Here is a 15,254-nt window from a genome sequence, read left to right as displayed (position 1 = left end):
TATATATATATATATATATATATGTATTCAACATCATTACTCCAGTCTTCAGTGTCACATGATCCTTCAGAAATCTTTCTAATATGAAGATTTGCTGCTCCAGAAACTTTTCTATTATCAGTGTTGAAAACACTTGTTTTTTTTTTTGGTGGAAACCTCTTTTAAGTTCAAAAGTACAGCATTTATTTGAAATATAAACTGTTAAATGGTAGTGCATATTATATATATGTGTGTATTTTTTAATTTTGGGGTGAAATATGACCTTAATGTTGAGGTGTTTCATTAGATTGACTTAAGTGAATGGAAAGTTTTCTACTTTTTGTAAAATAGATTCTTAAAATGTTCCATTCCAGGGTTGGGATGCAGCCAACCCCAATCAGTGTGCTACAAAAACATAACAAAAAGTTAGAATTGCTTTATTTATTTATTCATTTATTAACTAGGTCTTTTTTTTGCCTGTTTTATTTAATTCAAACATGGCAGAATTGATAAAATTGTGCAAAACTTTGTTTAATCTGAACTACCATTTGAACCAAAGACATCAAATATATACCATGTCTATGAACAGTAATGACTTCATATCAAACAGCAACAGTTAAATTAACTTCTCAGCAAGTAAAGCAAAACATCAATGGCAAAAATAAATTGCTTTCTAACTACAAAGTTTCGCAGCTTCATACTCTTTGTAGAACGGCTGTTTGGCACTAAAAGTCTGCAGTGTGGTGAGTATTCTCTGTACCTCGGAGCTGGAGAGTTTGAGCCTATGTCGGAGTAGGCAGGAGAACAAATCTAATGGCAGTGGTCCAGGAGGAGAGAGTCTATTGACCCGATATCGGATCTCCATTAGCTGCAGCAGGGCAGAGTCTTGAGATCCCTGAGTGTATGGATAGTCCAACTGTAGGATCAGGTCCTGGATAGCCTCAGGGTCAAAGTGCATACTGTAACCAAACAGCTGCATGCTGTTGATCTTCATGTATCCAAAGTTCTGAGAGGAATCCATAGCTTCTAGAGGCTCGAAGTAGACCGTATCGTTCCCCTGAGAGGACTCGGTCCGAATGCGGCTCCTTAGGTAGAAGTGAACAGTCTCAAAAAAGCTCTTCCACCGATTGCCTAAAGTCAAGGTCCAATTGAAGCAATCCAAAGGAATGTCCAGCTTGGTTTTCTCCCAGTCCGGGTAGCCATTTTGATTGATGGGCATAGTCCAGCTTTCTGAGTGGCTACCGCCAAAAGGGTTGACATAGACTGACAGCCCAGGCTCTAAGGTGGAGTTCTTGGTCATGCAGATCTGCAGCGAGATGCCCAGGAGCATATGGACACGGTTTGATTTGAACTTGTTGCTCTTTAGCGTAAGCAACATCCTCTTTCTCCAAGAAGGGTCAAACCAAACGTTGAGGCGCACGTCATTGCTGACGAAGATTGCGTGCGTAGTGATGCGGCCATCTCGGTGTTGCAGTAGGTAGCGTAGCTCCAGGTCTTGTAGGTCCGTCTCAAAGCCCAAGTAGTGGTCTGTGGGGTTGGGTACAGCGTATTTACAAACTCCATGACTGAGAACGTAACCTGGGTTGCAACTGGAGCAGCGGGTGCGGTTGTCCATGGAGCAAGAAGCGCAACGGTGGCCATCACCCACCTCGCAAGGGACAACACCCTGGCATGAGGGGTTCTCGTACGGACAGGCACAAGTCCGTAATTCCTCTGCATAAAATCCCAGTTGGTTATTCTCACTGCAGTACAGGATGGACAGGGTGAACTGTAGCCAGTAGCCCAAGGGCCTGGGGGGAAAAAAAGTGAGTAAGCAAGATTTTATAGCTTGTAATGTATGCAAATAATTGCGAAGATCATAAGGCAATGATTCGAAACAAACGGTGACTGCCAATAGACAGTTTTGTATAGCAACAGTACTAATTGGTTTCTAACCTTCAGCTCTGCTAATATCTGCCTTTGAAAGCACTGGTAGGACAAAAGTAATCCATTAGTGCAGCAGTAGCCTCAGAGGCTGTAGTGGGTGGTTAAACAATAGATTAGTCATTAGTCTTTTACATTCGCTTGGAGATGGGGCTTATCTAAACAATTGCACTTTCAAATCAAAATCCAGTATAGTGTAATAATCATTTGAAGTGTTTTCACAATAAATTATATTGCTCAGAGGTTATCCTTTCAAAGCTTAAGAGACTTGATTGAGATTTTACTTATGTTTAATTTATGTCTCAACACATCACATTAAAAAAATAAAAAATAAACAAAAGAAACCATTGTTGGTTTTAAAACTATATGATGCCTAGGGACCCCAAATATTTATTTACTCACTCCCATTTTAGGGTAAACTATCCCTTAAAGAAAAAGTTTACATTTGTTGTGCTTTTAATTTCATTACTGTCTAGGCGAAACAACTGAGATAAGAAGGGATCTTATTTGTGATTCCCTATGGGATGGGATAGAAAAACATAAAATTTCAGCAAAAACCAAATTAATCTGGAACTTCTTCTGAGTTTAATGATGCACAAACATTCAGAATTCCTTATAGACTAAAACTTTGCAGCTTTTCATGTTGCTTCATTTGCATAGCTTGCATAATTATACAACAAAAAATTAGGATTCATGGGTTTAATGTGTGCCTATAAATACATTTTACCTCTCCCTTAGAGACACTATTTTGGGCTGCATGCGGCATCTCTTGCTGAGGCTGAAGAGCTTGTTAGCAGTTCGTCGGGTCTTGGAGAGCAGGAGGCTAACGCGGCTTTCTAGCTGCCTGTAGCGTTGCTGTAGAGCACTGTCTGTTCTCCACAATTGCTGGATTCTTGATGAATTTAGAGCGCTCTGTGTTGGTAATTTACCCATGAAGCTCTGGAACTCATCTGATGAGATATTAAATGATTACAATTAGAATTTTATTCGTTTATTTTTGTAATGTGTTTTTGTAAAGTCATAATTGTGTTATAATAATGCTTTTTGCATGGGTTACTGTGAATTATTTTTTATAACAAATTTTTGATTCTGTAACAAATTTTAAAATGTTGTTTTCCGTGATACATGTTGATATTTTGCAATGGCATATGGTGACATCATGAACACAATTCGCACATGGCAACAATTATTTTTAAATATATAGTGTCTATTTGCATCCAGGTGGAAGGCCTACTGTGGCTGAAGTGGTGTGGAAAATAAAGATGGAAAAAATACACTTTTATCTGTGAGCGACCCGAGTTTAGCCTTTTGCCTATATCTGCAAGTATGAAAAAAAAACAAAAAACAAACAAACAATAAACAAAAAACAAACAAAAGCAAAAAATAAACGCATTAAAATCCAGCCACGCTGCCTACATCTCATTAACAACACTCCCATCCATATTTTTGAACTCTTCTTTTCTTTTCCCTTCTAAAACAACCACAGGCCTTCCCTCCGTGTTGTTTGACATTTTGTGTTCATGAATTTGTGTGAGAATGTCATTTCCGGATGAGAGCTGATCTTGTAATTGCTGTACCTAGTCTGTGATTATCTGTGTGCATTACTTGTACAGTATTATGGTTTATTACATGGCTTTCTGGAATACTTGATTCTGATTGGCCAATTCAGTCATCCAGTTAACTGAAATGGTCTCGCTCTCTCTAGTTTCAGACAAACACTGCCATCTTGAATGTAATTTATGGACTGTAGAGAAAATGACCTCAGAATGCTTCAGTACACAGCAGTGTTCGTCTGGCTGCTAGGCCTATTATTTTGTGCATTGTAATGTTTTTCTTAATGGAAGCTTAAAAGGGTTAGTTCACCCCAAAAATAAAATTCTGTCCTTAATTAATCACCCTCATGTCGTTCCAAACCTGTAAGACTTTCGTTCATCTTCGGAACACAAATAAAGATCTTTTTGATGAAATCTGAGAGCTTTCTGTCCCTGCATAGACAGCTACACGACTACCAATTTGACGCTTCAAAAAGTTCCTAAAGAGATTGTAAAACTAATACATATGAATTGAGCGGTTTAGTCCAAATTTTCTGAAGAGACTCCATCGTCATTATATGATGAACAGATTTAATTTAGGCTTTTATTCATATATAAACACTGATCAGTGAACATAATATGCTCAACTGAACCTGCTTCAATGCGCGAGAACAAACCTCTCTGGAAGCTCAAACGTGCTGCGTGACACACAAGAATGAACCTCATTGGTTATCGTACACATCAAGCAAACATGCTTGAGCTTCCGTTTATCACAACTGATCATCATATAAAGTGATCGTGTCTCTTCAGAAAATTTGGGCTAAACCGCTCAAATCATACGGGTTAGTTTTACCATCTCTTTAGGAACTTTTTGAAGCGTCAAAGTGGTAGTTGCGCAGCTGTCTATGCAGGGGCAGAAAGCTCTCAGATTTCATCAAAAAAAGATCTTCATTTGTATTCCGAAGATTAATGAAATTCTTACAGGTCTGGAATGACATGAGGGTAATTAATGACAGAATTTTCATTTTTGGGTGAACTAACCCTTTAAAGCTTAAGCCCTTTAAAGATAAATAGCCATCAGTGTTATTTTAGTATTATATATTTACTTGTCACAGGTGGCTGTAGCGAAGTACACGATGAAGGAGATTAATAACAAACACAGTCTTTATTTAAATCCACACGGAATACTCAAGAGATAGTAGGAGATCAAAACAAAGACAACCACAATACCATAGACTATACCGGACAAAGAATTGAACAAAACACAGGGCTTAAATAGAGGGTATGCACGTGACATCACCATCGGCCGGAGTGACTGCGGTTACGCCCAAAGAGTGGCAAAAAGACTGAGTGGCAGCAGGAAATTTGACAAGAAATATGAGGTATATTTTTACAGACTGCCGAAAGCTAAAAAAAAGAGAAGCAAATGGATCGCTGCAATTCACAGAAACAACTAGACTCCAGGCAGTGAAATGTGGATTTGCAGTTATTTTGTCAATATGTTGATTTTTTGGGGGTAAAATCATAGCCTATATATTGTATTGTTATTGTATAGACAACTCATCAATTAAATATTTACCATCTTATATTCTGCATAATTGGGTGTTTTTAAATAAACACTGACAAAAACTATACAAGTTTTAGGACTAGATGTTATATATAACATTGATATAAGTGATCACCTGGTGTTAGACCTACCAATATTGTATTTATATAAAGCGTTCACAGGCAAATTTGCTTTATGTATTTCCTCGGCGTCAAAATCAGGCACATACAAACGTCTGAAAACACGATTCCTGGCTGCATGTCAATATCCATGGATTACTGGACCTTTGGTAGGTTGTAACAGGAACACTATTGAGTCCAGTCTTTAGTTTGTTTGTTTTACTTGTGTTTTACTCACGTTTTTGCAGTTTCCCCTATTAAATCCAGTCATGCAGCAGGCTCTTTTGCCACTCAGTCCAGCTGAGGGGGCGTGTTCCAGCGGGAAAGTGACGTCAATGCATACCCTCTATACATGGGGAGTGTAATTAAAGATAAAACGGAACAGGTGTGGGAACTAAATAACAACCAGGGCAAACAGGAACAAAGCAAACGGAGCAAAAACAAAACCAAAATGGAACATATAATATACACATTACAAAACTATTGTAGTATTTATTAATATTTTGATTTAGCTTTTATTTATTTATTTTTTCAGCTTTTATTTTAGTTTAATATTTTGTAATTTTGTTTTTGTCATTTTTTTTTATTTCTATTTAGATTTCAAATTTTTATTTCAGTTTAAGTTTTAGTAATTTGAGGACTTAAAATAAAAAAATATTAAAAATAATAGTTTAATAGCTTTGGTAACACGTAATAAGTTGGGCAATGTACAGTATTCCTAAAAAAAAAAAAAAAAAAAAGAGGGAGAGAATTACTGTATAAGTCTGTAATGAGTTGTTGGTGAGGTTCCCAAGGAAAAAAAGTCTTGCTGGTTAAGCTAGTTAAGCAGGGTCGGAGCCTAATGGGAATACCAGCACCTCATGCATATGTATGGAGGGGACAAAAATGTTCCACAGAGAAAAGTAGAAAACAAGATCTTTTGGCACCTGAATCTTGAAATTCCTGGTTCTCCTGCCTCCAGGCCTCCCTCATGCGCTCCAGGTAGCTTTCCTGGGAGCGAATATCAGCCTCAGGGCAGTTACACTGGGGAAACTCCTTGCTGCATTGGCACCAGCAGTCATTGTCTTTGCACACAAATTGGCCTTCAGCATTGCAGCCTATGTAGCCTAAGGCAGCCTGAACAAAGCTGCTACTTAAATAACTGGGCAGAATAGCCTGAAGTCCTAGAAGGAGAAATACAGAAGTGTGAGAGTGACCACACATGTCTTTGCTTTTCCATGGCTGAGTGTCAAAAGGGCCTCAATTCTAGACAGCTGCTAAACCCTTTAATCTAATTAGCAAGCACAGACAACTATCAACATTCAAGTTTTGTGTAGAATTAGCAGGCTAATTAGACAACGGCGGCATCAACGCTTTGATCATGTTGCTACCATGGCTCATCAGACAACCACAACCTCTGAAAACAATTAAGAGTTAAAAGTAGGATGAGAGGAAGTGTTTTATGAGAAAGTGTGGGATTGTGCATCTCCCTACCTTGCAACTGAACTTTGTTCTCCTGGCTGTGAACCAGAACGGAGCTGACAGAGTCGAGGTTGTCATAGTTACTGCAACCCAAAGGGCCGGTCCTGGTCTCAGTTACCTGGAGAGAAAAACAAAAGGCAATTATTGGCTTTGTCTAATAAATTGATTGAAGCGACTGGTGAATATCAAATACACCTGACACGTGGGTGAACGATTTTCCGATTTTCACTGTAACCATCTCAACAATCAACACCAATATCCTTAAAAAAGTTCTTGTCAATATAGCGTATATATATATATATATATATATATATATATATATATATATATCACATTGCTGTGCCACTAACCTGAAGATAAAAAGATAAAGATAAAAATCTCTGAAATAATTATATTTCAAAATATACAAAGCATCTCAGTCAAGAATTCTGAAGGTAGAATGACATTGCCGCGTTCCACAAAGTAAAGTCTAAGGGCACTAAGCCCTTTCTCATGTTAGAACCTGTGTGTAGACTCGTTATATCCAAAGTTAATAACAAAGAAGTTTCAGGTAAATCATGTAACTCTCTAATATAAGATCTCTAATATAAGATGGTAACACGTAAACAAGCGGTTTAATGAAAAAAAAAAAAAAAAACATCCTAGGACAAGGGAGATAAAAGAGAGTTAGTCTGTGCTACAATTGGACATCATGGAGGACCAATTAACCTTTTGTGAATCTTGGAAAGAGTGTAAAATACAGGCCTAATCAGATATTGACAATACAAGAAGTCAAACTCTGACTGGGATATCCGGCCCTCCTTTATCTACAGGTTGTATAATAATGTTCAGATCACTGAACAATTCAGTCAAAGCGCTTTTTTCCTCATTCAACGAAAGATTGTGAGAACATTTTGTATTACAAGATAAGCAAGTTTTCATCACATCTTGTTCGACCAAATGAAAAAAAACACATGAATAGTATGATTAGAAATATTTGGGCAGAAAGTACTTCTAGGTCTAAATTGTGTACTAGATAATAACACTGGAAATTTTAAAAAAAAATCTTAATATTTCCAGGTTCTCCCTGTTTGTGGTTCTCATTAACTTTGCTCAGTCTATTTTCTAAATCACTATATTTTTTAAAAGTTTAGTAACCATAAAAAAAATAAACAAAATCAGCACTTTTTGTCCATGCAAAGGAATGACAACTATGTAGGCCTACTTCTGTTTGTGTAATGATGCAAGAGTTGGTTGCATCTGGTCCTAATTTATCACGAAACTAATTAGGTTAACATCACTGTATTTAATTAACATTTTTATTATCGTTGCGCAGCCCAGAGAGCACTGTTCGTCTCTCTTTATTCTGCTGTGGCATAAAACTATGGATTTTATCCAGCAAAATAATGTAAAAGCTGAGACAGTTCATCATTTATGAAAAAAAAAAAAAAAAAAACTATAAAAAAAATATTGAAACGGCATGAAGTCAAGGGCAAGAATCAGCAGAGTGTGAGAGAGACAGAGAGAGAAAAATCACAACTTCATTACACCCACAGCAGGCTCTTACGCTTCTGTTAATGCTGCTGGAGGGAGATTCATTAAATCCTAAAAATTCTCTCTGAGGTCCGAGCCAGCTCATTGTCCCTGGAAAGGCCAAAAACACAATAGGCCTGTTGTTGCACTCTGCATCTAATTGTACATCAAAGAAATAAATTAGAAATATTGTGTTCTGGACCAGGTAAATGACAAAAACATAATGTTTCTTGTGAATTGTGAATATGGAAGAAGGGGAGATTTTACTTGTCTGTTTTTCATACAAAGCATACAATATTTTTGTGTTTTCAAATATATAGCATCAAATGACCCCTTTAAAATATCTTTTTATGAGCTTTTATTATATTTTTTTATATGTAATATTCATAATTAACTGTAAAAGAAATATAGATAGATGGATGTGGACAAAATTGTTGGTACCATTTGATAAATATGAACAAAAAAAGCCTGTGAAAATAAATCTGTATTGTTAATCCTTTAGGTCTTTTATTTTTTTTTTTAAAAACAGTAACCTTTCATTGAAGTATAAGAATTTAAAATGGGGTGGGTGGACGATATAAGATGACAGTCATGGGCTGGCACGTTGGTGTTCTCCTCACTCTCCACAATGGTAAAGGGAGATGAAATATATATTTTTTTCCTTGAAAATACAGTAGACAGAATTAGGGTTGGGAATTGTAAGAAATTTCTCAGTTCCAATTCCAGTTCTGCCTAACAATGTAACACGTGGTTGAAATCAAAGTAGAGGATGCAGGATCTAAGCGCAGCAGGGGGCCAGGGTGGTGCCGGCATTACAGGGCGCCATGGCGGATCAGGCAGCTCAGGGGGCCATGGCGGCGCAGGCAGCTCAGAGGGCCATGGCGGCGCTGCCTCCGTGGCCTTCACCCGGGGGCCTTGCTTGGCCACTATGGCCAAGGACATACTGCACCGCCCCAAAATTTTCTTGGGAGGATCTAAGGGTTTATGGGCTGGTGTGTATTTTTGGGCTGGAATGGACTCGTGGATGGGCTCTTGGACTGTAGCGGACTCTGGAACGGGCCTTTTGGCAGGTGTCCTCTCTGGATGGAAGGAGAATTTCCACTGCTGCTAGATCCATTTTAAGGTCAGTTCTAGTGATGTGATGTTGGACACCGAGGCTTCGGAGCTTGTATCAAAAAAACGAAACATCTCACAGTAAAGCACTGTATCGGAGCTTGATTCGTTTTGCCATAACCACGTGATCGGTGACATCCGAAGCTTCGTTTTCGCACACAACCATGTGACTGCTTTGTATTCTGATTCACATAACGTGAACCCTTGCGCAGATGTGAAGTGTCATTTGCTTTTTAGCAAAAGAATATGTCATAATATGAATAAATATTTACACGTGCAATTTTGTGCATGTTCAGTTTGTATTTATTCCCAGTTCATACTTCATTCTATGATAATCTTCATTTATTTTGATAATATATGCCCAAGCTTGCCTATTTTCCTCCAAAGATTTTATTCACAGACTCATTTATTCAAATTGTGTAAGTAAAATGAGACGTGAAAGACTTTTTTTTATGTATAATAATAATTTACATTGTTTTATACGCTTTTCATAGCACAGACTGATTTATTACATGAAACAGTCCAAAAATAGCTGGGTCGTCTGGGACGCAAATGCAGTTTTTTTTCCACCTTTTGACCACAAGATGTTGTTAGTGTGCACCGTGTTGAAAAGCTTCGAGCAATGAACCTTTTTAAGATACACTTGAGGGGGAAAGCCTCGGTGCTTCACAAAGCTTCATTTCGCCATCACTAGTCAGTTCTTCTGTAACACGTGGTTGAAATCAAAGTAGAGGATGCAGGATCTAAGTGCAGCAGTACATTTATTAAATAAAGTCCAAAGCAGACTTAAGGAACAGGCAGGAACAGAACAGAACAAAAACAATGACATATATGCAATAGAGAACTGACAACTAAACTGAACAAACACAGGGCTTAAATACACAGAACTGAGGAGCAAATTAACAAGACACACCTGAACTCAAACACTAATCGAATCAGTTACCAGGGATACAAACGAGTGACGGTAAACATTAAACAAAGGAGAACATGTGACTAATGGAAAACAAACTCTAGACATGAACAACTAAACAGAACAAAACACAACTCAAACGATTCCGGAATTTGTTCCTAAATTTAACGAAAAGGATCCTGATATCTTTTTCACTCTCTTTGAGCGTATTGCTGAGCTACAAGGTTGGTCAGAAGAAAATCGGGTGTTATTGTTGCAGTGTGTGTTGACCGGAAAAGCACAGTTATTTTTTTCTGCTTTGAGTAGTGAAGATTGTCAAGATTATGAAAGAATTAAATCGGGGGTGTTAAAGGCTTATGAATGTGTGCCTAAAGCATGTCGTCAGCGTTTCAGGGCGTGTAAGAAGGAACACAGTCTCATTTGGAGTTTGTACAGAATTTGAGAAAATACTTTACTCGTTGGTATTACAGCTTTTGATGGCGGTGGCGGTTCAACTGATGTTCAACTGACGATATTGGTACAATTTAAAGTCTCTGTTCCTGACAATATTGCCACGTATATTAATGAACGTAAAGTTAATCACGGCAATATCATATTGACCGGCGACAGACCATGACGTCATAATGGTGCGACCTGAAAGTATATAAGGGGCACCTAGAGAAGATGTTATCCTCTTTTTGTCTTCAAGGACTGTTATGTGTGAAGCGCTATTGTTGGCAAATGGTGAGAATGCAATGCACAGAGAAAACCAGACGGTTCAGGAAGTGTGTTGATCCGTGTCTGCGATACTTGACACCAGATGATAGGGAGGTGGGGTGATCCAGCACAAACGCGGTCAGTATCCGTGATGGATCTCTTCCCTCTGAGGGTGACCAGAACTACCCTCTCCGTTCTTTTTCCTCCTCTGTTTTCCCCAGGCACTTCTTACATCAGGCCTGTGGCTGGGCCTATGATGAGCTGTGATCTTCTGATGGTCCGCCTTGGCTTTGATAGTGAGAATGCCCTTTCAGGCTGAAAGGGTGGTAGACCCCACGTTTTCCATGGTGGCAGGTCGCCACCCTGTGGCCGCAGGTTGAAATGTTTAGGTCTTTGTTTCACTTAAAACACCAAGTATTTTCTTTGTAGACCACTGTTCCCTGTGTAGAGTTTGTGGGGAGTTAAAAAAAATAAAAAAATAAAAAAATAAATAAAATAAAATAAAATAAATAAACAGAGATTTTTTTAAATAACTAGTATGTAATTAGGGCCCTGAAGTTCCCTTTATAGGTTGGCTAGAACGATATTTGGGAAGTACCGTTTCGGTCTTCTTATGTGAGTGTGTTGGTTTTGCTTATTGTAAATACACTGGTGGGACCACCACTCATTTCAGCTTTTAAAATAGCATTGTATTGAGTGAGTTGGCTTCCTCCCAGAATGGGAGTGGTTGTGAGGCCACCGCTCTGTTGAAGGCTGGCCCTCCTCGGGCTGCCTTGATAGCCACCTCAGGGTAGAGTAGCTTGTCTCCTCTCGTACAAGGTTTGGAGAGTTGTTGTGCAAGAGACAAGCGCTTGAACTTCAGATAGATTAAATGTCTAGTGTCGGCCCATGGGGCCGCCTGACATTGTTACCTGGGTTAGCATCCTCAGCACGTTGAAACACAGGTGCTTTGTAGATCCTAGAATCGAGCAGATTAACTCCCCTCGCTTACAAGGGTCAATAGCGCTATGCTGAGTCCTGCTCTCCAGGATGCCCGTCTCTAAGATCCGGTCTGAGTTGGTTTACTGCCCTTTTGCAGCCCCTCTTTCTGGATGTCTCTTCAAGAGACAAATGTAATCTAGAGACTCTGTTTCTGAGAAACAGACAGGTTGCTGGCCAGACTAGGTTACTGTTAAAGTAAGAAAAAACCAGGTCGGCCTCCCTGGTGGCATTCTGGGTTGGCTTTGTTCCCCTGAGAAGTGACTGGCTAGGGAGCCCGAAGGAACCCCAGCCAGGTTCCTTCGGGCTCCCTAGCCACACTCCCTTAAAGGAACCCCTTCTGTTGAAGTTGTTGGTTCTAGGCCTTTGAGCGACCTTGGCAGGCCTTCGTGCATTATGGAGGCCTCTTTGAGGCTTATAGCTTGGGCTTTGACCGTAGGGAGTGCTCATTTAGTGATCGCAGGCTTCTGGTAGGGATGTAGACTCGTAAGAGTGAGTGGAAGTAGGAGGGTGCTGAGCCTGTAAGCAAGCATCAATGTCTTGAACTTGATGCGAGCAACAAGTGGTAGCCAGTGCAGAGAGATGAAGAGAGGCATAGCATGGGCTCTTTTGGGCTCATTAAAGACAAGATGTGCTGCAGCGTTCTGAATCATTTGTAGAGGTTTGATTGTGTATGATGGCAGTCCAGCCAGAAGAACATTGCAGTAATCAAGCCTAGAAATGACCAGGACCTGAACGAGAAGTTGTGTTGCATGTTGTGTTAGAAAAGGCCTGATTTTCCTGATGTTGTGTAGTGCAAATCTGCATGACCGAGCGCCCTTTGCAATGTGTTCTTTAAAGTTCAGTTGGTCATCAAAGATTACTCCGAGATTTCTCGCCGACCTTGATGAGGTAATCGATGATGTACCTAGCTGGATGGTGAAATCGTGCTGTAGAGTCGGATTGGCAGGGAAGACAAGAATCTCTGTCTTTGCCAGGTTGAGCTGCAGGTGATGTCCCCTCATCCATGCCGAGATGTCCGCCAGACAGCTTGAGATTTGTGCAGCTACTGTGGGATCATCTGGATGAAATGAAAGGAAAAGCTGCGTGTCATCAGCATAGCAATGGTATAAGAAACCATGTGCCTGTATGATGGGACCCAGTGATGTAGTGTATATGGAGAAGAGGAGGGGTCCAAGAACTGAACCCTGAAGAACCCCTGTGATCAGTTGATGTGCTTTGGATACCTCCCCTCTCCAGGCAACCCTGAAAGACCTACCCGTGAGATAGGATTCAAACCAGCGAAGTGGGGTTCCTGTGATGCCCAGTGATGACAGGGTGGACAGAAGGATCTGATGATTCACAGTGTCAAAGGCAGCAGATAGATCTAGCAGAATGAGAACTGACCGACAGTAATGCAGTCTCAGTTGAATGACTGCTCTTGAAACCAGATTGGTTGATGTCCAGCTGGATATTCTGTGAGAGGAAAGATGATACCTGGTTGAATGCAACCCGTTCAAGTGTTGAATGGTAAGAGAGACAGGTCTGTAACTGTCTACAAGTGATGTGTTTAATGTGGCTTTTTTCAGCAGTGGGGTTAACCGAGCCTGCTTGAATGTGGTAGGGAAAATGCCAGCGTGGAGAGATGTGTTGATAATGTGTGAGTGCTGGTAAAAGTGTAGGAGAGATGGCTTGTAGAAGGTGTGAGGGGATGGGATCTAGAGGGGAGGTGGTAGGATGACTGGAGAGAAGAAGTTTAGATACTTCTGCCTCAGTGAGGGGGCAGAAGGAAGAGAGAAGATTTGTGGCTGTGGATGTGGATGGTCCGAGTTCCTGTGTGTGTGGAGCTGTCGTGCCCATGATGATGTCATGGGCTGTCAATATTGCCGTAATTTGGTAAGCGTTTCAGACATCGGTTCACGTGGAGGCATTCCCCATAGCGCTTGACGCAGCGTCTCGTTCCCTGTTCTCAGGGAACCATGGTTACATGCGTAACCTGATACATTTTCCTACTGGGAAGTTTGATTTGCATAAGTAATGTAACTACTGTCATGAAAAGGGGCACTGGAAAGCAGATTGTCCTGTACTCGAGGAGAAGGCTAGACGTGAAGTTAATAAGTCGCCTAAATCACCTAACTAACTCACCGTATATATATAATATATATATATATATATATATATATATATATATACATACATATTAGGGGTGTAACGGTACATGTATTCGTCCCGAACTGTCACGGTTCGGTTCATGCAGTTAGACGACGAATACAGTAGGTCACAGGCGATCCACACTCCAATCCAAAAGGGGGCGCGCACAGTAATGCTTTTTAGCCTAACCTATTTTAACCAGCATTAACCACCAATAATCGCAATAAGCGATCTGTGTTTTGATACTTTCAATAAGAAACAAAGTGCCATCTTTCAAATTCTGTCCATTTTATCACGAAATTTAGACAATAAATGCCGTTTTGATGCTTTTTGATGTGGCGTGACAAATCGCTGTATAGGCGCCTCAGTTTAAATGGCAGCGCAGAGAGCGAGTGAACGCAATCATCTCTTTCTCTTCACTACTACAGAATGAACATGAATGAACATGAAGGTATGTTGAAAGATACAGTAGAACTTACCAGTGGTGGCGCTAGGCCGGGGCTTGCTGGGGCTTGCTTGCTATAGCCCCACCTGAAATATTCTAGCGTAGAAATGGCACCCTGCACTCTTTTCCATGTTGTTTGCGTTTTAATCACAAGCGCGTTCTTTCGTTTAGCTCACTGCATACATAGACGTATGTACGCCTAAGATATGGGACTGTAGTCGACAATTTTCAATAGGCCTAAACCATTGTTGATTCAAAGATCTGATAAAGTAATAATAAAGGTGTTAAGCAAAATTGATAGGCTACTGTGTTTAGTAACTGTGAACACTTTACACTGAGACCTTGTAAATGTACAGTTTAAGGTAAAATGGAAAATTAAAAAAGTAAAATGCAATAAATGCAGGGTTTTGAAGTTACTGATGTGTAATACTTTTTTTTTCTCTTAGCACCCCCTTTGAACTGTCAAAATCCTGGAGCCGCCACTGCAACTTACTGAAACGTATCATATCTCGTGTAATCGCTCAATCAGTGTTTCAACCGCAGAAAGATGTCAGTAAAACAGTTTGTAAACAATATGTCACATAGTATTACATTTACCTAAGAAAAGCGATTCAGTGTCCACAGCTTGTTAGTTCACTAGAGAAATTAACTGTTTCGCTAAATATATGTGTAACCCTTTTCTTAACCCTAGGGGTTAATTTAAATATTTTTCGAACAAGAAAACCTGGATTTTCCATCACGAGCAGTCCCGAACACGCGATGAATCCAGTCGATCCACGTCCCACGTCCCACGGCGAACCACACGATCTGTCCAATCCCGAACAAACTCTACAGTTCACCATGAACGTTCAATAACTTTCTCGACACAGTTATTAGGCTCCTTTGAGATGAGCAAAATCTGCGCAGAACG

General features: G+C 39.9%; 1 protein-coding gene across 5 annotated transcripts in view; it reads right to left on the bottom strand.

Moving 5' to 3' along the window:
• Positions 1 to 405: 405 nt before the first annotated feature.
• The window catches only part of brinp3b (bone morphogenetic protein/retinoic acid inducible neural-specific 3b), a 40,790-nt gene continuing 25,941 nt past the window's right edge, over positions 406 to 15,254 (bottom strand). Inside the window, exons 5-9 of one of the 5 annotated variants that reach the window (XM_051878127.1) lie at positions 6,573 to 6,678; positions 6,026 to 6,262; positions 2,630 to 2,852; positions 1,915 to 1,947; positions 1,623 to 1,769 (exon numbers count right to left, since the gene is read on the bottom strand). In XM_051878127.1, coding sequence (XP_051734087.1) covers positions 1,926 to 1,947; positions 2,630 to 2,852; positions 6,026 to 6,262; positions 6,573 to 6,678 — 588 coding nt within the window. In that variant the 3' untranslated portion in view covers positions 1,623 to 1,769; positions 1,915 to 1,925. Of the gene's footprint in view, positions 1,994 to 2,629; positions 2,853 to 6,025; positions 6,263 to 6,572; positions 6,679 to 15,254 lie in introns of all 5 variants that reach the window. The other 4 variants (XR_007927252.1, XM_051878109.1, XM_051878119.1 and 1 more) reach the window with 4 other exon arrangements.

This window comes from Ctenopharyngodon idella, chromosome 2 (assembly GCF_019924925.1).
Source record: "Ctenopharyngodon idella isolate HZGC_01 chromosome 2, HZGC01, whole genome shotgun sequence".
In the NCBI taxonomy this organism is placed as follows: Eukaryota; Metazoa; Chordata; class Actinopteri; order Cypriniformes; family Xenocyprididae; genus Ctenopharyngodon; species Ctenopharyngodon idella.
The sequence above is the reverse complement of the archived record's forward strand: the minus strand, read 5'-3'. Positions and strand labels throughout refer to the sequence as shown.